The sequence below is a fragment of the Scyliorhinus canicula genome, chromosome 10 (genome assembly GCF_902713615.1).
Source record: "Scyliorhinus canicula chromosome 10, sScyCan1.1, whole genome shotgun sequence".
NCBI classification, from domain to species: domain Eukaryota; kingdom Metazoa; phylum Chordata; class Chondrichthyes; order Carcharhiniformes; family Scyliorhinidae; genus Scyliorhinus; species Scyliorhinus canicula.
In genome coordinates this window covers 2,153,245-2,177,793 of record NC_052155.1, presented here as the reverse complement: position 1 = coordinate 2,177,793, position 24,549 = coordinate 2,153,245, and the positions used below count along the sequence as shown (strand labels likewise).

The window sequence follows — 24,549 nt, the reverse complement described above, 5'->3', positions numbered from 1 at the left end:
AGAGAGAAATTCCGTTTGATTTCCAAAAGGCTGCACAAAAGATAAGGACTCATGGAGTTGGGGGTGAGATATTTTCATGGACAGAGAATTGGCAAAGAGAGGGAGTAGGCGTAAATGGGCCATTTGTCAGACTGTGACCCTACTATTTACAATCTAAACTAGTAGCTCAGATGAAGAGACAGGGTAATGTGTCTAGGTTTGCTGACGACACACAATTCGGCGGGAATGTAAGCTGTGAGGAGGAGACAAAGAGGCAGCAAAGAGACATAAACAGGTTGAGCAAGTGAGCAAAATGGTAGCAGATGCACTATAATGTAGGCAAGTGCAAAGTTATTCACTCTGGCCGTAAGAATAGAAAATGGGCAGCACGGTGCCTCAGTGGGTTAGCATTGCTGTCTACGGCGATGAGGTCCCGGGTTCGATCCCGGCTCTGGGTCACTGTCCGTGTGGAGTCTGCACATTCTCCCAGTGTTTGCGTGGGTTTCGCCCCCACAACGCAAAGATGCGCAGGGTAGGAGTATTGGCCATGCTAAATTGCCCCTTAATTGGAAAAAATTAATTGGGTACTCTAAATTTGTTTTTAAAAAAATAGAATTTTAATTTTTTCAAATTTGCAAAATTTGTAAGTGTTCCATGGAATCCTTGCAATGCAGAAGGAGTATTCGGCCCATCGATTCTGCACCAACCCTCTGAAGAACACCCTATCCAGGTCCACTTCCCCGCTCAATCCCCATAATGCCACCGAACCTGCACACCTTTAACTGTGGGAGGAAACTGGAGCACCCGGAGAAAACCCACGCAGCAGACACTCTCTCCAGGGTATGACAGACAGACTGGCGACATCTCCCTCATTCACCGGCATCAGTGATGATCACCGTTGAGGTTGCCTGTAGTCCAGGACTGACCACTGCCTCCACCTGTTGCTGCTGAGACTGTAGAGTTAGCAGCCACCTAATTCCTGTCACTCAGGAGCAGAAGATCCACCTCCAGCCTATTGACCACCACAATGACCGTTAAATGGTAGCAAGGAGGGCTCCCGGCCGACTTTTTAGCTTCGCAGAGGGAAGGGGTTGGGAGCCAGCAAATGCCCCATAAAATCCGGCTCATTGCTTCCTCTGATCGGGGAATCTAAAACACTGGGGTGGGGAGTTTCGGGAAGGATTGTGAATCTTTGGAATTCTCTACCCGAGGGTTATGGATGCTCCATCATTGAGTTTATTCAAGGTTCTGATGGACAGAGTTTTGGTCACTCAGGATCATGGGCTATGGGAAGAAGTTGATGCCTGGCAGCAGCCATTGTGACATTGAGCGGTGGAGGCAGCTGGATGGAGAGGTCGTCTGCTTCTGCTCCTTATTAAACCCCACCAGGATGCGACAGATTTAGAGGGTGCAGAACACATTTACTCAAATGGTTCCAGAGATGAGGGTTTCCAGCTGCAAGGTTCAGTCGGGAAAGCTGGAGGTGATCCTCTGGGATCAAAGGAGACTTGAGGGGAGATTTGCTGAAGGTGCACAAGATAATGCCGGCTTTAGATAAGGTAGACAAAGAAAAACTGCTCCCATTGACGGATTGCTCCAGGGAAAGCCAAAATGGACCCAATGGGCCAAATGGCCTTTTTGTGTGTCATAAATGCTGTGACAGGTTGTGAAATTGAATAAATTGGGTGATCTGTGGCTTTGCATAAGGATAAATCACCATGAAGTCCTTAGAAAAGAAGCTGACACAGTTACTGCACTGCTGGAGGTGCCATCTATCACTGAATCATAGGGGAAGGCCCATCGAGTCTGCACCAACCCTCTGAATGAGCACCCTACCTAGGCCTTACCTTTTGGACACTAAGGACAATTTATCATGGTCAATCCGCCTAATCTGCACATCTTTGGACTGTGGGAAGAAACCGGAGCACACGGAGGAAACCCACGCACACACGGGGAGAACGTGCAGACTCCACACAGACAGTGACCCAGCCGGGAATCGAACCCGGCTCCCTGGCGCTGAGGCAGAAGGGCTAACTGCTATGCCACCGTGCCGTGAGGCAGCAGTGCTAACCACTGTGCCACCGTGCCGTCCTGGCGCTGTGAGGCCGCTGTGCCACCCTGGCGCTGTGTGACAGCAGTGCTAGCCACTGTGCCGTCCTGCCGCTGTAAGGCAGCAGTGCTAGCCGCTGTGCCATCCTGGCGCTGTGAGGCAGCAGTGCTAGCCACTGTGCCGCCCTGGCGCTGTGAGGCCGCTGTGCCGTCCTGCCGCTGTGAGGCAGCAGTGCTAATCGCTGTGCCACCCTGGCGCTGTGTGACAGCAGTGCTAGCCGCTGTGCCGTCCTGGCGCTGTGTGACAGCAGTGCTAGCCACTGTGCCGCCCTGGCGCTGTGAGGCCGCTGTGCCGTCCTGGCGCTGTGTGACAGCAGTGCTAGCCACTGTGCCGTCCTGGCGCTGTGTGACAGCAGTGCTAGCCACTGTGCCGTCCTGGCGCTGTGTGACAGCAGTGCTAGCCACTGTGCCGTCCTGGCGCTGTGTGACAGCAGTGCTAGCCACTGTGCCGTCCTGGCGCTGTGTGACAGCAGTGCTAGCCACTGTGCCGTCCTGGCGCTGTGTGACAGCAGTGCTAGCCACTGTGCCGTCCTGGCGCTGTGTGACAGCAGTGCTAGCCGCTGTGCCGTCCTGGCACTGTGAGGCCGCTGTGCCGTCCTGGCGCTGTGAGGCCACTGTGCCGTCCTGGTGCTGTAAGGCAGCAGTGCTAGCCGCTGTGCCGTCCTGGTGCTGTGAGGCCGCTGTGCCACCCTGGCACTGTGAGGCCGCTGTGCCACCCTGGCACTGTGAGGCCGCTGTGCCACCCTGGCACTGTGAGGCCGCTGTGCCACCGTGCCGTCCTGGCGCTGTGAGGCAGCAGTGCTAATCGCTGTGCCGTCCTGGCGCTGTGAGGCAGCAGTGCTAATCGCTGTGCCACCCTGGTGCTGTGAGGCCGCTGTGCCACCCTGGCACTGTGAGGCCGCTGTGCCACCGTGCCGTCCTGGCGCTGTGAGGCAGCAGTGCTAATCGCTGTGCCACCCTGGCACTGTGAGGCCGCTGTGCCACCCTGGCGCTGTGAGGCAGCAGTGCTAATCGCTGTGCCACCCTGGCGCTGTGAGGCCGCTGTGCCACCCTGGCACTGTGAGGCCGCTGTGCCACCGTGCCGTCCTGGCGCTGTGAGGCAGCAGTGCTAATCGCTGTGCCACCCTGGCACTGTGAGGCCGCTGTGCCACCCTGGCGCTGTGAGGCAGCAGTGCTAATCGCTGTGCCACCCTGGCGCTGTGAGGCCGCTGTGCCACCCTGGCACTGTGAGGCCGCTGTGCCACCCTGGCACTGTGAGGCCGCTGTGCCACCGTGCCGTCCTGGCGCTGTGAGGCAGCAGTGCTAATCGCTGTGCCGTCCTGGCGCTGTGAGACAGCAGTGCTAATCGCTGTGCCACCCTGGCACTGTGAGGCCGCTGTGCCACCCTGGCGCTGTGAGGCAGCAGTGCTAATCGCTGTGCCACCCTGGCGCTGTGAGGCCGCTGTGCCACCCTGGCACTGTGAGGCCGCTGTGCCACCGTGCCGTCCTGGCGCTGTGAGGCAGCAGTGCTAATCGCTGTGCCACCCTGGCGCTGTGAGGCCGCTGTGCCACCCCCCTCTTTCTGATGAGGGGTTAAACCAAGGTGTTCAGATGAATGTATAAGATTTTATGGCACTATTCGAAGAAGCACAGTAAAGTCCTCCCAGTGTCCTGGTCAATATTTATCCTCAAACAGCATCATCAAAACATAAAGAAGTCATTGGTTGCCCATGGCCAGTGTTACTTATAAATTGGCTGGCATAAAAAAGCAAACCAATCGCTAGATTTTATTTCTTGGTGGGAAGAATTGAACACGAGAGAGGTTATACCTGAACTTCATTAGGCCACATTTAGCCTATTACGTGCAGTTCTGGTCTCTATATTATATAAAACATTTGGAGGCACTGGAGATGGTGCAGATGATTTTTTCCCTCTTTTGAAAAAGATGTGGGTGTCGTTGCCCATCCCTAATTGCCCTTCGGAACGTGGTGGTGAGCTGCCTTGAACCGTTGCAGTCCTCGAGGTACAGGTACACCCACTGTGCTGATAGGGAGGGAGTTCCAGGATGTTGCCCCAGTGACAGTGAAGGAATGCCGCTATATTTATATATTACCCAGTCAGGGTATTGAGTGACTTGGAGGGGAACCTCCAGGTGATAGGGGTCCCAGGTATCTGCTGCTTGTGTCCTTCTAGAATCTAGATGGTAGTGATCGTGGGTTTGGAAGGTGCTGCCCATGGAACCTTGGTGAGTTACTGCAGTGCATCTTGTAGATGGGACACACGGCTGCCACTGTGTGTCGGTGGTGGAGGGTTTGAATGTTTGTGGAAGGGGGAGCATTCAAACAGGGCTGCTTTGTCCTGGATGGTGTCGAGCTTCTTGAGTGTTGTTGGGAGCTGCACTCATCCAGGCAAGTGGAGAGTATTCCATTACACTCCTGACTTGTGCCTTGTAGATGGTGGACAGGCTTTGAGGGACGGTCAGGAGGGGAGTTACTCGTCATAGGATTCCTAGCCTCTGACCTGCCCTGGTAGCCACAGTATTAATGTGGCTAGTCCAGTTCAGTTTCTGATCAATGGTACCCCCCAGGATGTTGATTGTGGGGGATTCAGCGATGGTAATGCCACTGAATGTCAAGAGGCGATGGTTAGGTCCTCTGTTGTAGGAGATGGTCATTGCTTGGCACTTGTGTGACACGAATGTTACTCGTCACTTCCCCAAGTCTGCATATTGCCCAGGTCTTGCTGCATTTGGACATGACACGCTTCAGTATCTCAGGAGTCGGGAATGGTCGAAATGTGACAGCAGAAATGCGCAAATTGGAAAGGATGAACAGGCTGGAACCCCTTTCTCCTGGAAGAAAGGCTGAGGGGGTGACAGAATTGTTACAGCACAGGAGGCCATTCAGCACATCGTGTCAGCAGACTGGCCGGATGAGCAATTCACTTGGTGCCTTTCCCCCACCCCTTCCGTGGAATCCTGTCCATTGTTCCTTCTTGTGTAAGCCTCCATCCACCACACTCCGACGCAGCACATTCCACATCTTAACCACTCGCTGTGTTAAAATGCCAATTGCCGTAAATCTATATATAGAACAGTACAGCACAGAACAGGCCCTTCGGCCCTCGATGTTGTGCCGAGCAATGATCACCTCACTCAAACCCACGTATCCACCCTAGCCGAACAACCCCCCCCCCCCCCCCCCCCAGCCTTACGTTTTAGGACACTACGGACAATTTAGCATGGCCAATCCACCTAACCCGCACATCTTTGGACTGTGGGAGGAAACCGGAGCACCCGGAGGAAACCCACGCACACACGGGGAGGATGTGCAGACTCCGCACAGACAGTGACCCAGCCGGGAATCGAACCTGGGACCCTGGAGTTGTTTGGATCTAGTTGTTTGGCAGGACAGAAGTTGAGTCTTGCTGAAAAAAAGAGACATGCCGTGGAAGCCTTTTGACTTGCACTCATCAGGCGAGATGCTACAATGGAAAGGCAGCAGAATCTAACTGAATTCTGAGATTCCTTGTCCAACATCAAGGACTACCTTCAACAAAATGTTGGAGAAGTCTGGGTGGCTTAGTTAAGTTCAGACAATGATAAGTGCGAGGATAAGTATTTCAGTGGCAGATGAGCAGACGCAGAGCACGGCAATAGGAACAGCAGAGGGTCATTTAACCCATCGAACCTGTTTCACCATTCAACACAATCATGGCTGATCAGACACTTCAATGCCTTTTACACCCACTAACCCCATAACCCTTCCCAGTATTGTCAATCAGAAATCTATCATAACCCTGCCCAGTATTGTCAATCAGAAATCTATCATATCCCTTCACAGTATTGTCAATCAGAAATCTATCATAACCCTTCCCAGTATTGTCAATCAGAAATCTATCATAACCCTTCCCAGTATTGTCAATCAGAAATCTATCATAACCCTTCCCAGTATTGTCAATCAGAAATCTATCATAACCCTTCCCAGTATTGTCAATCAGAAATCTATTATATCCCTTCACAGTATTGTCAATCAGAAATCTATCATAACCTTTCCCAGTATTGTCAATCAGAAATCTATCATAACCCTTCCCAGTATTGTCAATCAGAAATCTATCATAACCCTTCCCAGTATTGTCAATCAGAAATCTATCATAACCCTTCCCAGTATTGTCAATCAGAAATCTATCATAACCCTTCCCAGTATTGTCAATCAGAAATCTATCATAACCCTTCACAGTATTGTCAATCAGAAATCTATCATAACCCTTCCCAGTATTGTCAATAAGAAATCGACCATAACTCTTCCCAGTATTGTCAATCAGAAATCTATCATAACCCTTCCCAGTATTGTCAATCAGAAATCTATCATAACCCTTCCCAGTATTGTCAATAAGAAATCGACCATAACCCTTCCCAGTATTGTCAATAAGAAATCGACCATAACCCTTCCCAGTATTGTCAATAAGAAATCGACCATAACTCTTCCCAGTATTGTCAATCAGAAATCTATCAATCTCTGCTTTAAACATGCTCAATGATCGATATAGAATTCCAAAGATTCACAACCCTCTGTGGAAAAGAAATTCTCATCTCGGTCCCAAGTGACTTCCCTCTTATTTGGGAATTGTGCCCTCTGGTTCCCGACTCCACAACTAGGCTGAGCGATGTTAGAGGGAGAATTGGGAAACCTTGATGATAGTGTGAATGTATGGTCAGAAACCAATGTGTTTATAGTGAGTTACATTTCAGAATTCCTTTTCCATGTCACCTTAAAGAACATTCCAAAGAGTAAGAAAGTTATTCATAATAGACAGCTAAACCAGGACACGGGGTTGAAAAACTTGCATTTCTCCAGCACCTTTCACAACGTCCCAAAGCGTTTCACAGCCGATTAAGTGTTTTTCAAGTATGATCACTGGTACGATGCAGGGAACGTGACAGGTTATGATAGATTTCTGATTGACAATACTGTCAGAGGGTCAGTACTGAGGGAGCACAGCAAGTTCCAACTAACAGGAATGATGCTGTTTGAGAGACGCATGATGGTTAGGCCAACTCTCCTGTTCTTCAAACAGTGCCATTTATATCCACCATTGAGTGGAGACAAAGCATCAGCTAATATCTGAAGGATGGCACCTCTGACAGTGCAGCACTCCCTCAGTACTGACCCTCTGACAGTGCGGCACTCCCTCAGTACTGACCCTCTGACAGTGCAGCACTCCCTCAGTACTGACCCTCTGACAGTGCGGCACTCCCTCAGTACTGACCCTCTGACAGTGCGGCACTCCCTCAGTACTGACCCTCTGACAGTGCGGCACTCCCTCAGTACTGACCCTCTGACAGTGCAGCACTCCCTCAGTACTGACCCTCTGACAGTGCAGCATTCCTTCAGTACTGACCCTCTGACAGTGCAGCACTCCCTCAGTACTGACCCTCTGACAGTGCAGCACTCCCTCAGTACTGACCCTCTGACAGTGCAGCACTCCCTCAGTACTGACCCTCTGACAGTGCAGCACTCCCTCAGTACTGACCCTCTGACAGTGCAGCACTCCCTCAGTACTGACCCTCTGACAGTGCGGCACTCCCTCAGTACTGACCCTCTGACAGTGCAGCACTCCCTCAGTACTGACTCTCTGACAGTGCAGCACTCCCTCAGTACTGACCCTCTGACAGTGCGTCACTCCCTCAGTACTGACCCTCTAGGGCAGCGCTCCCTCAGTACTGACCCTCTGACAGTGCGGCACTCCCTCAGTACTGACCCACTGACAGTGCGGCACTCCCTCAGTACTGACCCACTGACAGTGCGGCACTCCCTCAGTACTGACCCTCTGACATTGCGGCACTCCCTCAGTACTGACCCTCTGACATTGCGGCACTCCCTCAGCACTGACCCTCTGACATTGCAGCACTCCCTCAGTACTGACCCTCTGACAGTGCGGCACTCCCTCAGTACTGACCCTCTGACATTGCAGCACTCCCTCAGTACTGACCCCCTGACAGTGCGGCACCCACTCAGTACTGACCGTCTGACAGTGCGGCACTCCCTCAGTACTGACCCTCTGACATTGCAGCACTCCCTCAGTACTGACCCCCTGACAGTGCGGCACCCACTCAGTACTGACCGTCTGACAGTGCGGCACTCCATCAGTACTGACCCTCTGACAGTGCAGCACTCCCTCAGTACTGACTCTCTGACAGTGCAGCACTCCCTCAGTACTGACCCTCTGACAGTGCGGCACTCCCTCAGTACTGACCCTCTGACAGTGCAGCACTCCCTCAGTACTGACCCTCTGACAGTGCCGCACTCCCTCAGTACTGACCCTCTGACAGTGCAGCACTCCCTCAGTACTGACCCTCTGACAGTGCAGCACTCCCTCAGTACTGACCCTCTGACAGTGCCGCACTCCTTCAGTACTGACCCTCTGACAGTGCGGCACTCCCTCAGTACTGACCCTCTGACAGTGCGGCACTCCCTCAGTACTGACCCTCTGACAGTGCGGCACTCCCTCAGTACTGACCCTCTGACAGTGCGGCACTCCCTCAGTACTGACCCTCTGACAGTGCCGCACTCCCTCCGTACTGACCCTCTGACAGTGCAGCACTCCCTCAGTACTGACCCTCTGACAGTGCGGCACTCCCTCAGTACTGACGCTCTGACAGTGCGGCACTCCCTCAGTACTGACCCTGTGACAGTGCAGCACTCCCTCAGTACTGACCCTCTGACAGTGCGGCACTCCCTCAGTACTGACCCTCTGACAGTGCGGCACTCCCTCAGTACTGACCCTCTGACAGTGCAGCACTCCCTCAGTACTGACCCTCTGACAGTGCGGCACTCCCTCAGTACTGACCCTCTGACAGTGCGGCACTCCCTCAGTACTGACCCTCTGACAGTGCAGCACTCCCTCAGTACTGACCCTCTGACAGTGCGGCACTCCCTCAGTACTGACCCTCTGACAGTGCGGCACTCCCTCGGTACCAAAAGTGTGGCTGATGAACTTCAGTTTGTGGAGGAGGATTTTCAACTACAACCATGGCTCAGAAACATTGCAAAGCTGATATCAGAGTGTCTGTAACTGCAATGAATTCCAGCATCAACTTCAGGAGCACACTAGGCTTGAGTAGCAGAATATAAAGTTTGTTTATTGCGATCTGTAGCGTAATGTGAGAGAAGCGCCATTCATTGTGTTTCAAAGAGACCTTTACCTGTATAATATCCTGGTGGAAGGACCTCATCCTGCTTGTAACATTGATCCCCAATTAGTTGTCTCAAAGCTTCAGCCACCAGCCCTTTGTAACTGGAAAACACGGTGAGACACATTTCAGTCAAACAGAAAAGCAACAACATTTACATTGCAACTTTCACACAGGAAAACGGATCAAATCCCTTCTCAGAGATGTAATAAATAAGTACAGATATCAAGGTTTGGTAAAAATGTGAGTTGGTAACCAGGAATCATATACTGAAGCATACATAGTAAATAGAAGCAGGAGGAGGCCATTCAGCCCATCCAGCCTGCTCCACCATTCATTATGATCATGGTTGATCATCAAATTCAATACCCTGTTCCCGTCTTCCCCCATATCCCTTGATCTCTTTAGCCCCAAGAAGGATATCTAATTCATTCTCGAAATTACACAACATTTTGACCTCAACTACTTTCTGTGGGAGTGAATTCCACAGATTCACCGCTCTCTGGGTGAAGAAATTTCTCCTCACCTCAGTCCTAAAAGGTTTACCCCTTATCCTCAAACTATGACCCCTAGTTCTGGACTCCCCCACCATCGGGAACATTCTTTCTGAATCTACCCTGACTAATCCTGTTAGAATAGCAGGAAACGAAGGCGAGTGCGGCGTCGATGCTTTAACTGCACCTCGGTCCCCACAAAGTCCAGCTCCCTTTCAAAGTAGGGTTTTAAAAACATGACTGCAGCAGTCACAAACATTACACCAGGTTTTACCCCTGGCTGCACCAAACACAGACAATACATCTGAAATTCCCATACTCATCATACCAACTCAATCTCTCCTCATCAGTCCTGCCAGCCCAGGAATCAGTCTGATAAACCTTCACTGCACTCCCTCTCGAACAAGAACATCCTTCCTCAGATAAGGAGACCAAAACTGCCCACAATACTCCAGGTGTGGCCTCACCAATGCCCTGTATAATTACAGCAACATATCCCTGCTCCTATACTGAAATCCTCTCGCTATGAAGGCCTTGTTTACTCCCTGCTGTACCTGCATGCTTACGGTCTGCGACTGGTACACGAGGACACCCATGTCTCATTGCACATTCCCCTCTCTCAACCTATAGCCATTCAGTTAATAATCTGCCTTCCTGCTTTTCCTACCAAAACAGATAACCTCACATGACACTGCATCTGCCCATCATTTGCCCACTCAGTCAACTTGCCAAATTACATTGAAGCATCTATGCATCCTCCTCACAGCCCCCCCCCCCCAGCTTTGTGTTGTGAATATCTGTGATCACCCTGCACTGAACTCCATGGTACTCAACTAATCACTGGCTGCCACTTGGGAAAAGACCCACTTATTCCTACTCTTTGCTTCCTGTGTCATCCCGCTTTCTATCCATCTCAATACACTACCCCAAAATCCCATGCACTTTAATTTTACACGATAATCTCATATGTCAGACCTTGTCAAAAGTCTTCTAAAAGTGCAAATAAACCACATCCACTGGCTCCCCCTCATCAACTCTATTATTACATCCTCAAAGAATTCCAGTAGATTTATCAAGCATGATTTCTCCTTCCTTAATCCATGCTGTCCGATCCTGTCACTTTTTCCCCTCAAGTGCTCTGTTACTAAGTCTTTCATAATGAACATAGAACATACAGTGCAGGAGGTGGCCATTTGGCCCATCGGGTCTACACCGACCCACTTATCCCCGTAACCCAATAACCCCTCCTAACCGTTTTGGTCTCTAAGGGCAATTTATCATGGCCAATCCACCTAACCTGCACGTCTTTGGACTGTGGGAGGAAACCCACGCAGACACGGGGAGAACGTGCAGACTCTGCACAGTGACCCAGCGGGGAATCGAACCTGGGACCCTGGCGCTGTTACGCCATAGTGCTAACCACTGTGCTACCGTGTTGCCCGGTCTCTAGAATTTTCCCCACTACCGACATCAGGCTGACTGGTCTATAATTCCCAGTTTTCTCTCCACCCCCCCTTTTTAAATAGTGGAGTTACATTAACTACCCTCCAATCTGTAGGAATAATTCTAGGTTCTATAGAATCTTGGGAAGATGACCACCAATACATCCACTATTTCTAGGGCCACTTCCTTAAGTAATTAAGGAGTGGAGATGATCAGGCCCTGGGGATATATCAGCCTTCAATCACATCAATTTCTACAAATCATTCTGTGATTCATTCCAACCACGTGTGTTTGTTAGGATTGCTCGAGATTCCCTGGGGAGTAGAGAATTTGAGACATTGTGTTTAGGCTTAGATAAACGATGTGGTTAGGTGGATTCGCCATGCAAAATTGCCCGAGTGTCCAAAAGGTTAGGTGGGATTACGGAGATAGAGGCATGGGCTTAAGTCGAGTGCTCTTTCCAAGAGTTGGTGCAGACTCGATGGGCCGAATCACCTCCTTCTGCACTGTAGGGATTCTATGTAATCAGGTCAGGGGATGAGTGGGGTACAATGATGTAATTAATGTGAGGAGCCAGGTCTGCAGTAAAAAGGTTAGCTTTCAGTTTTGCTTGGAGCTTGAAGCTGAGCAGGAGCTTTTGCCAAAGGCTGTCAGGTTAAGCAGTTGTCTGACACAGACAGCAACACCTGCAGCTGGCATCTCAAAGGGCTTCTCTCTCTTTTCAAGCTGTATTTCCAATAAATCTCTATCCAGAGGATAGAAAGTTTTTGCAAACTATATTTGTAAGTGGCTTTTGACCTCTGATGGGCTTTTATTAACTGGAGATAGAGAAAGTATCAGTTAGAAGGTAAAGTGTTTCCTTTTATTGTTAAGAATTATTTAACTGTTAATTGTAAGCTATTTTCTATGATGTTCATATAGTTTAATCCTGTGTCAATAATAAAGTTTGTTTTAATATATCACATACTTATTCATCAGTGGAATCACTCCTGGAGCGAAATATCCATTCCTCATATTTTTGCAAATAAAACAGAAAGTGTTTGGGGTTCTTGTCCGGTATCCCAACAAATGTTGGGGTCTGATCGGGGATCTTAGCAGAATGTTTGCCATTGCCTATCCACCATCATCCCTTTTAAGTAACGTTCCCCAATCCATCATAGCCAACTTGTGCCTCATACCATTCTAGTTTCCTTTATTAAGATTCAGGACCCTAGTCTCAGAATCAATAATGTCACTCTCTAACGTAATGAACAATTCTATCATGTTATGGTCGCTCATCCCCAGGGGACCTCATACAACGAGGTTGTCAATGAGTCCTTTCTCATTACACAATACCCAGTCTAGCCTATTCTCTGGTTGGTTCCTCAATGTATTCCAGAAAACCATTGTGTACACACTGCAATAATTACCCCTATACGACACTGTTACCAATTTAAGTTCTCGAATCTATATGTAGAATAAATTCACTCAAAATTACAGATGTTCCCTAATCCTATGCTTCTTGGTGCTCTCTTCCTCAAAAGCCAGTGGAAGCAGAATCTTTGAATATTTTCAAGGCAGAGCGAGATAGATTCTTGATAAACAAGGGGGTGAAAGGTTATTGGGGGTAGGCAGGAGCAGAGCGAGATAGATTCTTGATAAACAATGGGGTGAAAGGTTATTGGGGGTCGGCAGGAGCAGAGCGAGATAGATTCTTGATAAACAAGGGGGTGAAAGGTTATTGGGGTTGGCAGGAATGTGGACTTGAGGTTACAGTCAGATCAATCATAATTTTCTTGAATGGCTCGAAGGGCCAAGTGGCCTACTCTTGCTCCTAACTCAAATGTTCGTATATATGTTCATAGTATAGAACTAGAGTATTACTGAACCCTTGTTGTCTAAACCTTCCGTCTTGTAGTCATCAGGAGTGATTCAGCAATGCTGAAAGGATTTCCTTACACACCCTAATGACCTTAATGGGCTCCATCCTGCGCACAAATTCACCTTTGGAATGGAACAGCCAAATGAGCTCCCTTTCCTCAATGCGCTCATTGAGAAATCTGCCAATGGATTATCTATTACTGTCTGTTGGAAACTTTAACTGGTCCATTTACCTGTTCGGATTCCTACAGTTCCAGGCAGTGTAAGATTTACCTTATCGGCAACCTTGTAAATAGTGCTCGAGCCATTGGCTCATTGTGCTAGCTTGATGCTGCAATAGGACATCACAGCCACCCTGTGAGATAATGGCTATCCTGACCGGCTCATTGCTCCCTACATATTGCACAAACTCAAGGCCGCCACTTTCAATCCTGAAAAGTGCCCGGTCAGCCTGGAAGGAGGGCAACAGCCATTTCACACTGTTACCATGCAGTAGCAACACGAGCGGTATTCTCCACAAACCAGGATACTGCCATCAAGTCGAGATGACATTCAGCCTACCACACAAGTAAGTACAAGTGAGGAGTGTTAATTTAATGTCAGTGTGAGGCCAGGAATGTAGGCCGTACATTCCAACAACTGTAGAACATATAACACAGCACAATCCTGCAGCTAAATACTGACCAAATTCAACCAGCCCGTGCTTGCAAAACTGAAGACAAAGTTTAACATTAGATGTGATTTCCTGATTGGTAAACAAATAAAAGGAAAATACTGCAGAGGCTGGAAATCTGAAATGGAAACAGAAGATGCAGGTCTGGCAGCATCTATGCAGAGAGAAACAGAGTTAACATTTCTAGTCCGCATGACATTTTTAGAGTGAAAGAGAGGGAGGAACGTGATAAATGTTATATTGTTAGAAAAGAGGGAGAGCAGGTGGAGCAGAATACGAGGTCTGTGATAAATGGGAGCTCGCAGAGATTGCACAACACTGTTTAGGGCACGAGATAAAAGGATCACAGAAAACCGCCCCCTGCGATTTTGACAAAGAAGATCTGGAGAGAAAACCTGACAGTTTCTCTGGGGAGAAACGTTCTGGTTTTCAGTCAGAACCTGCCATCTTAGCATGTTTTGGGAAATTTCCACCCATGATCCAACAGGGAGGTTGCTTTCCTCAAGTTGGTTTTCTCACAGAGAGCGTGCAGAAAATATGAAAGTTTAATGATTCATTAATAAGTCCTGGAAAGGCTCGATTTCCTCACGAAGCTCACTGAGACTGACCTGTACTTCCTGTTGACCTCATCTGCAGTCAGCACGCGGTCAAACATCATCACTTTGTACCTGTCCTCCAGGCGAGGACCCTTGTAGTCAAGATGTTCCAGCTCCACTGCAGCATCGAGCAACGACAAGTATCGGCGAACTATCAAGCCATAGGGGCTGTCTGTAAAAACAAAGGGAATGGTACAAAAACTGGTATGCCAGCGAAGGACCCGAGAGTGAGGGATTTACACAGTTACTGTCCAGATTCCAGAGTCAGGGATTTACACAGTTACTGCCCAGATTACACAGTTACTGCCCAGATTCCAGAGTGACAGATTTACACAGTTACTGTCCAGATTCCAGAGTCAGGGATTTACACAGTTACTGCCCAGATTACACAATTACTGCCCAGATTCCAGTGACAGATTTACACAGTTACTGTCCAGATTCCAGAGTGAGGGATTTACACAGTTACAGTCCAGATTCCAGAGTGAGAGATTTACAGTTACTGCCCAGATTCCAGAGTGAGAGATTTACACAGTTACTGCCCAGATTCCAGAGTGAGAGATTTACACAGTTACTGTCCAGATTCCAGAGTGAGGGATTTACACAGTTACTGTCCAGATTCCAGAGTGAGGGATTTACACAGTTACTGCCCAGATTCCAGAGTGACGGATTTACACAGTTACTGTCCAGATTCCAGAGTGAGGGATTTACACAGTTACTGCCCAGATTCCAGAGTGAGAGATTTACACAGTTACTGCCCAGATTCCAGAGTTACTGCCCAGATTCCAGAGTGACAGATTTACACAGTTACTGTCCAGACTCCAGAGTGAGGGATTAACACAGTTACTGTCCAGATTCCAGAATGAGGGATTTACACAGTTACTGCCCAGATTCCAGAGTGACAGATTTACACAGTTACTGTCCAGATTCCAGAGTGAGGGATTTACACAGTTACAGTCCAGATTCCAGAGTGAGAGATTTACAGTTACTGCCCAGATTCCAGAGTGAGGGATTTACACAGTTACTGCCCAGATTCCAGAGTGAGGGATTTACACAGTTACTGCCCAGATTCCAGAGTGAGGGATTTACACAGTTACTGTCCAGATTCCAGAGTGAGAGATTTACACAGTTACTGCCCAGATTCCAGAGTGAGGGATTTACACAGTTACTGTCCAGATTCCAGAGTGAGAGATTTACACAGTTACTGTCAGGGTTCCAGAGTGTGGGATTTACACAGTTACTGCCCAGATTCCAGAGTGACAGATTTACACAGTTACTGTCAGGGTTCCAGAGTGAGGGATTTACACAGTTACTGTCCAGATTCCAGAGTGAGGGATTTACACAGTTACTGTCCAGATTCCAGAGTGAGGGATTTACACAGTTACAGTCCAGATTCCAGAGTGAGAGATTTACACAGTTACTGCCCAGATTCCAGAGTGAGAGATTTACACAGTTACTGTCCAGATTCCAGAGTGAGATATTTACACAGTTACTGTCCAGATTCCAGAGTGAGAGATTTACACAGTTACTGCCCAGATTCCAGAGTGAGGGATTTACACAGTTAATGTCAGGATTCCAGAGTGAGGGATTTACACAGTTACTGCCCAGATTCAAGAGTGAGGGATTTACACAGTTACTGTCCAGATTCCAGAGTGAGGGATTTACACAGTTACAGTCCAGATTCCAGAGTGAGAGATTTACAGTTACTGCCCAGATTCCAGAGTGAGAGATTTACACAGTTACTGCCCAGATTCCAGAGTGAGAGATTTACACAGTTACTGTCCAGATTCCAGAGTGAGGGATTTACACAGTTACAGTCCAGATTCCAGAGTGAGAGATTTACAGTTACTGCCCAGATTCCAGAGTGAGGGATTTACACAGTTACTGTCCAGATTCCAGAGTGAGGGATTTACACAGTTACTGCCCAGATTCCAGAGTGACGGATTTACACAGTTACTGTCCAGATTCCAGAGTCAGGGATTTACACAGTTACTGCCCAGATTACACAGTTACTGCCCAGATTCCAGAGTGACAGATTTACACAGTTACTGTCCAGATTCCAGAGTCAGGGATTTACACAGTTACTGCCCAGATTACACAATTACTGCCCAGATTCCAGTGACAGATTTACACAGTTACTGTCCAGATTCCAGAGTGAGGGATTTACACAGTTACAGTCCAGATTCCAGAGTGAGAGATTTACAGTTACTGCCCAGATTCCAGAGTGAGAGATTTACACAGTTACTGCCCAGATTCCAGAGTGAGAGATTTACACAGTTACTGTCCAGATTCCAGAGTGAGGGATTTACACAGTTACAGTCCAGATTCCAGAGTGAGAGATTTACAGTTACTGCCCAGATTCCAGAGTGAGGGATTTACACAGTTACTGTCCAGATTCCAGAGTGAGGGATTTACACAGTTACTGCCCAGATTCCAGAGTGACGGATTTACACAGTTACTGTCCAGATTCCAGAGTGAGGGATTTACACAGTTACTGCCCAGATTCCAGAGTGAGAGATTTACACAGTTACTGCCCAGATTCCAGAGTTACTGCCCAGATTCCAGAGTGACAGATTTACACAGTTACTGTCCAGACTCCAGAGTGAGGGATTAACACAGTTACTGTCCAGATTCCAGAATGAGGGATTTACACAGTTACTGCCCAGATTCCAGAGTGACAGATTTACACAGTTACTGTCCAGATTCCAGAGTGAGGGATTTACACAGTTACAGTCCAGATTCCAGAGTGAGAGATTTACAGTTACTGCCCAGATTCCAGAGTGAGGGATTTACACAGTTACTGCCCAGATTCCAGAGTGAGGGATTTACACAGTTACTGCCCAGATTCCAGAGTGAGGGATTTACACAGTTACTGTCCAGATTCCAGAGTGAGAGATTTACACAGTTACTGCCCAGATTCCAGAGTGAGGGATTTACACAGTTACTGTCCAGATTCCAGAGTGAGAGATTTACACAGTTACTGTCAGGGTTCCAGAGTGTGGGATTTACACAGTTACTGCCCAGATTCCAGAGTGACAGATTTACACAGTTACTGTCAGGGTTCCAGAGTGAGGGATTTACACAGTTACTGTCCAGATTCCAGAGTGAGGGATTTACACAGTTACTGTCCAGATTCCAGAGTGAGGGATTTACACAGTTACAGTCCAGATTCCAGAGTGAGAGATTTACACAGTTACTGCCCAGATTCCAGAGTGAGAGATTTACACAGTTACTGTCCAGATTCCAGAGTGAGATATTTACACAGTTACTGTCCAGATTCCAGAGTGAGAGATTTACACAGTTACTGCCCAGATTCCAGAGTGAGGGATTTACACAGTTAATGTCAGGATTCCAGAGTGAGGGATTTACACAGTTACTGCCCAGATTCAAGAGTGAGGGATTTACACAGTTACTGTCCAGATTCCAGAGTGAGGGATTTACACAGTTACAGTCCAGATTCCAGAGTGAGAGATTTACAGTTACTGCCCAGATTCCAGAGTGAGAGATTTACACAGTTACTGCCCAGATTCCAGAGTGAGAGATTTACACAGTTACTGTCCAGATTCCAGAGTGAGGGATTTACACAGTTACAGTCCAGATTCCAGAGTGAGAGATTTACAGTTACTGCCCAGATTCCAGAGTGAGGGATTTACACAGTTACTGTCCAGATTCCAGAGTGAGGGATTTACACAGTTACTGCCCAGATTCCAGAGTGACGGATTTACACAGTTACTGTCCAGATTCCAGAGTGAGGGATTTACACAGTTACTGCCCAGATTCCAGAGTGAGAGATTTACACAGTTACTGCCCAGATTCCAGAGTTACTGCCCAGATTCCAGAGTGACAGATTTACACAGTTACTGTCCAGACTCCAGAGTGAGGGATTAACACAGTTACTGTCCAGATTCCAGAATGAGGGATTTACACAGTTACTGCCCAGATTCCAGAGTGACAGATTTACACAGTTACTGTCCAGATTCCAGAGTGAGGGATTTACACAGTTACAGTCCAGATTCCAGAGTGAGAGATTTACAGTTACTGCCCAGATTCCAGAGTGAGGGATTTACACAGTTACTGCCCAGATTCCAGAGTGAGGGATTTACACAGTTACTGCCCAGATTCCAGAGTGAGGGATTTACACAGTTACTGTCCAGATTCCAGAGTGAGAGATTTACACAGTTACTGCCCAGATTCCAGAGTGAGGGATTTACACAGTTACTGTCCAGATTCCAGAGTGAGAGATTTACACAGTTACTGTCAGGGTTCCAGAGTGTGGGATTTACACAGTTACTGCCCAGATTCCAGAGTGACAGATTTACACAGTTACTGTCAGGGTTCCAGAGTGAGGGATTTACACAGTTACTGTCCAGATTCCAGAGTGAGGGATTTACACAGTTACTGTCCAGATTCCAGAGTGAGGGATTTACACAGTTACAGTCCAGATTCCAGAGTGAGAGATTTACACAGTTACTGCCCAGATTCCAGAGTGAGAGATTTACACAGTTACTGTCCAGATTCCAGAGTGAGATATTTACACAGTTACTGTCCAGATTCCAGAGTGAGAGATTTACACAGTTACTGCCCAGATTCCAGAGTGAGGGATTTACACAGTTAATGTCAGGATTCCAGAGTGAGGGATTTACACAGTTACTGCCCAGATTTAAGAGTGAGGGATTTACACAGTTACTGTCCAGATTCCAGAGTGAGAGATTTACACAGTTACTGTCAGGGTTCCAGAGTGAGGGATTTACACAGTTACTGCCCAGATTCCAGAGTGAGAGATTTACACAGTTACTGTCAGGGTTCCAGAGTGAGAGATTTACACAGTAACTGTCCAGATTCCAGAGTGAGAGATTTACAGTTACTGTCCAGATTCCAGAGTGTGGGATTTACACAGTTACTGTCCAGATTGCAGAGTGAGAGATTTACACAGTTACTGTCCAGATTCCAGAGTGAGGGATTTACACAGTTACTGCCAGGGGTCCAGAGTGAGGTATTTACACAGTTACTGTCCAGATTCCAGAGTGAGAGATTTACACAGTTACTGTCCAGGTTCCAGAGTGAGAGATTTACACAGTTACTGTCCAGATTTCAGAGCGAGAGATTTACACAGTTGCTGTCCAGATTCCTGAGTGAGAGATTTACACAGTTACTGTCCAGATTCCAGAGTGAGGGATTTACACAGTTACTGTCCGGGTTCCAGAGTGTGAGATTTACACAGTTACTGTCCAGATTCCAGAGTGAGAGATTTACACAGTTACTGTCAGGATTCCAGAGTGAGAGATTTACACAGTTACTGCCCAGATTCCAGAGTGAGGGATTTACACAGTTACTGTCCAGATTCCAGAGTGAGAGTTTTACACAGTTACTGTCAGGGTTCCAGAGTGAGGGATTTACACAGTTACTGCCCAGATTCCAGAGTGAGGGATTTACACAGTTACTGTCCAGATTCCAGAGTGAGGGATTTACACAGTTACTGTCAGGATTCCAGAGTGAGAGATTTACACAGTTACTGCCCAGATTCCAGAGTGAGGGATTTACACAGTTACTGTCCAGATTCCAGAGTGAGAGATTTACACAGTTACTGTCAGGGTTCCAGAGTGAGAGATTTACACAGTTACTGTCAGGGTTCCAGAGTGAGAGATTTACACAGTTACTGTCAGGGTTCCAGAGTGAGGGATTTACAGAGTTGTCAGGACCCTAGGGTGATAGATTTACACAGAGCTCCAGAGGTGACCGCGGAAGCAATTCAGAGTTCCTCAAAATGAGGATTGTGAAGCAATGAAGTGAAGCTCACAGCAGAATGGTGATGCTGGGACTCCAGGGGAGCCGACTTAATGCTGGGTGGAGAGGGGCTTCTTTTACTCTTTCACAGATGTAGGCATCGCTGGCTTGGCAGTATTTATTTCCCCTGAAATTCCCCTGAGAGTTTGTGATCAGTAATTCGAGAGATCAACTGGTTTTTTGGCTTTTTACATGGTGTGAACTAACCACACCCCAGCTCTGTGAGAATATGCCATCTGCCATTATCAGCCTATAGTTTGTTCACTTCCCCCATCCCACTCCCACCCCGAGTTTCATCCCTTGATCCTACAGGAGTTATAAAGCGGTCTCATACTCATCACATTGTTGATGAAAGCAGTGGAGAAGACTCGGTCGAGTATAGCCCCTGGGAAGTGTCCCAGTTGGAACATGGACATGAAGATATTGACTGTGGCCAGGGGCGAGTTCATGGCTTTGATCTCGAGCACCGATTCCAGCTTTTCAAAGAATTTGGTTTCATTGGCAGGTTTGTAGTTCATGCGGCTGAACGGGAAGACCAGCTTCTGAATTACCTGCAAAACGAGAAAAGCCCAAAGTCAAACATGGTTCCAAACCTGCCGCAACTACGATCAATGCCATCGGTGTCAGCACCCCACAGCCGGGAGCTGTATGTTATTACACCGTACAGACCCGGGGTCCCAGTTGACTGCCCATGTCAGGCTCTTAAATGAGAAGAGCAGAGTCAGTCACTGAAGACATTCACACCCCCAGGGACTCGCTGTAAACATTCACACACTCCCAGGGACCCGCTGTAAACATTCCCACTCCCAGGGACCCGCTGTAAAAATTCCCACTCCCAGGGACCCCCTGTAAACATTCCCACTCCCAGGGACCCGCTGTAAACATTCCCACTCCCAGGGACCCGCTGTAAACATTCCCTCTCCCAGGGACCCGCTGTAAAGATTCCCACTCCCAGGGACCCCCTGTAAACATTCCCACTCCCAGGGACCCCCTGTAAACATTCCCACTCCCAGGGACCCGCTGTAAACATTCCCACTCCCAGGGACCTGCTGTAAAAATTCCCACTCCCAGGGACCCCCTGTAAACATTCCCACTCCCAGGGACCCCCTGTAAACATTCCCACTCCCAGGGACCCGCTGTAAACATTCCCACTCCCAGGGACCCGCTGTAAACATTCACACACTCCCAGGGATCCGCTGTAAACATTCCCACTCCCAGGGACCCGCTGTAAACATTCCCACTCCCAGGGACCCCCTGTAAACATTCCCACTCCCAGGGACCCGCTGTAAACATTCCCACTCCCAGGGACCCGCTGTAAACATTCACACACTCCCAGGGATCCGCTGTAAACATTCCCACTCCCAGGGACCCCCTGTAAACATTCCCACTCCCAGGGACCCGCTGTAAACATTCCCACTCCCAGGGACCCGCTGTAAACATTCACACACTCCCAGGGATCCGCTGTAAACATTCCCACTCCCAGGGACCCGCTGTAAACATTCACACTCCCAGGGACCCGCTGTAAACATTCCCACTCCCAGGGATCCGCTGTAAACATTCCCACTCCCAGGGACCCCCTGTAAACATTCCCACTCCCAGGGACCCGCTGTAAACATTCCCACTCCCAGGGACCCGCTGTAAACATTCACACTCCCAGGGACCCGCTGTAAACATTCCCACTCCCAGGGACCCGCTGTAAACATTCACACACTCCCAGGGATCCGCTGTAAACATTCCCACTCCCAGGGACCCCCTGTAAACATTCCCACTCCCAGGGACCCGCTGTAAACATTCCCACTCCCAGGGACCCGCTGTAAACATTCACACACTCCCAGGGACCCCCTGTAAACATTCCCACTCCCAGGGATCCGCTGTAAACATTCCCACTCCCAGGGACCCGCTGTAAACCTTCCCACTCCCAGGGACCCGCTGTAAACATTCCCACTCCCAGGGACCCGCTGTAAACATTCACACACTCCCAGGGACCCGCTGTAAACATTCACACACTCCCAGGGACCCCCTGTAAACATTCCCACTCCCAGGGACCCCCTGTAAACATTCCCACTCCCAGGGACCCGCTGTAAACCTTCCCACTCCCAGGGACCCCCTGTAAACATTCCCACTCCCAGGGACCCGCTGTAAACATTCACACACTCCCAGGGACCCCCTGTAAACATTCCCACTCCCAGGGACCCGCTGTAAACATTCACACACTCCCAGGGATCCGCTGTAAACCTTCCCACTCCCAGGGACCCGCTGTAAACATTCACACACTCCCAGGGATCCGCTGTAAACATTCCCACTCCCAGGGACCCCCTGTAAACATTCCCACTCCCAGGGACCCGCTGTAAACATTCCCACTCCCAGGGACCCGCTGTAAACATTCACACACTCCCAGGGATCCGCTGTAAACATTCCCACTCCCAGGGACCCCCTGTAAACATTCCCACTCCCAGGGACCCGCTGTAAACATTCCCACTCCCAGGGACCCGCTGTAAACATTCCCACTCCCAGGGACCCGCTGTAAACATTCCCACTCCCAGGGACCCGCTGTAAACATTCCCACTCCCAGGGACCCGCTGTAAACAATCCCACTCCCAGGGATCCGCTGTAAACATTCCCACTCCCAGGGACCCGCTGTAAACCTTCCCACTCCCAGGGACCCGCTGTAAACATTCCCACTCCCAGGGACCCGCTGTAAACATTCCCACTCCCAGGGACCCGCTGTAAACATTCCCACTCCCAGGGACCCGCTGTAAACATTCCCACTCCCAGGGACCCGCTGTAAACATTCCCACTCCCAGGGACCCGCTGTAAACATTCCCACTCCCAGGGACCCGCTGTAAACCTTCCCACTCCCAGGGACCCGCTGTAAACATTCACACTCCCAGGGACCCGCTGTAAACATTCCCACTCCCAGGGACCCGCTGTAAACATTCCCACTCCCAGGGACCTGCTGTAAACATTCCCACTCCCAGGGTCCCGCTGTAAACATTCCCACTCCCAGGGACACCCTCTAAATATCCACATTCTCCCAGGACCCTCTGTAAATTATAGCACACATCCAGAGACGTCTGTAAATATTAACCTTCATGGGGACTTTCTTTATGTACTCCCATGTACACACTCCAGGAAACCCCTGTAAATATTCACAAGCGTCTAACTTTCCACGTGTTCACCCTCCTCACCACCACAACCCTCTCATAAGAGTTATGGGACTGGTTTAGCACAGGGCTAAATCGCTGGCTTTGAAAGCAGACTAAGGCAGGCCAGCAGAACGGTTCAATTCCCGTACCAGCCTCCCCAAACAGGCGCCGGAATGTGGCGACTAGGGGCTTTTCACAGTAACTTCATTTGAAGCCTACTCGTGACAATAAGCGATTTTCATTTCATTTCATTTGAGAAAGAGGCGCTTTGTGCCCACGCCGGCCATCAAGCACCTATCTACTTGTTATAACCCTAGTGGATGACCCAGGATCAGGATCATCAGTTTCCGATAACCTACCCGGAATATGAACTTCCCCTTTGAGGGGCAGGGCTTCCCCTTAACAAGGAGAGCCCCAGCTTGTATAAAATCCCCGGCTTGGGGCAGTTTGAGGAGGGAGACACTTGGGGGAGTGGAGGAGTTTGGGATTTGTATTGCAATGAACCTTGTTTGTTAATTTCTATTTATCATGTGGTCAGCTACTTATCTTCTGTCTGGTTTCAACACTGGCGACGAAGATTTAGTGGAACTGCCATCGACACTGGTTGGTGTGTGCTCGATTCACCACGTCTACCCATCACCCTCCCAAATACCCGGTCACTTGCTACCCTGGTGAGGGGCACCTTGATCCAAAATCGCTGCTCATTGTGTGCCGGTTCCGGCTCCATACGGCTGCTCAGGCCCAGGCCGAGTCAGTGAGTGACTTCTTGACCCGCCTCTGGAAACTGGCTGAGACTTGCGAATTCAGAGCAACATTGAATGAGACACTCCGGGACCGCTTGGTATGAGGACTCAATGATTCAGCCACACAATGGAAATTACTTGTTGAGGCCCACCTGTACCTGCAACGTGAGGTGGAGGTAGCCATCTTAGAGAAAATGCCGAACAAGGGGTCCAGGAACTATAGGGAATGGCGGTTCTCAGACTGGGACACCAAAGCGAGCACTAATTACACTCGACCAGACCGGAGGAAGCCGACCCCCGACACTGGGACATCTATCGGATGAAGCGAGGAACACGGGTTGGCAGGCGTAATAGAGGTTGGGATCGCTACCGGATGTGAACACCACCCCCCCCCACCGTTTGCAACAGGCGCAGAGACCAGGGCAACAAGAGATCCCGCGAGGATCTACCTACCCGCTGGATCACCTGGCGTGAGTGGCCCTCACGTGACAGGGCTTACTATGTGGAAGCCGACGGCAACACCTGCCAGCAGTTACACCGCGTGGCTGCATCAA

The 24,549-nt window shown here is 49.1% G+C and overlaps 1 protein-coding gene across 1 annotated transcript in view; it reads right to left on the bottom strand.

The window, feature by feature from the left end:
- fastk (Fas-activated serine/threonine kinase) overlaps nucleotides 1-24,549 on the bottom strand; it is a 77,126-nt gene that overhangs the window by 15,130 nt on the left and 37,447 nt on the right. The window contains exons 5-7 of the mRNA XM_038808505.1: nucleotides 20,441-20,657; nucleotides 14,338-14,497; nucleotides 9,272-9,363 (exon numbers count right to left, since the gene is read on the bottom strand). Of these exons, the coding sequence (XP_038664433.1) occupies nucleotides 9,272-9,363; nucleotides 14,338-14,497; nucleotides 20,441-20,657 (469 nt within the window). The remainder of the gene's footprint in view (nucleotides 1-9,271; nucleotides 9,364-14,337; nucleotides 14,498-20,440; nucleotides 20,658-24,549) is intronic.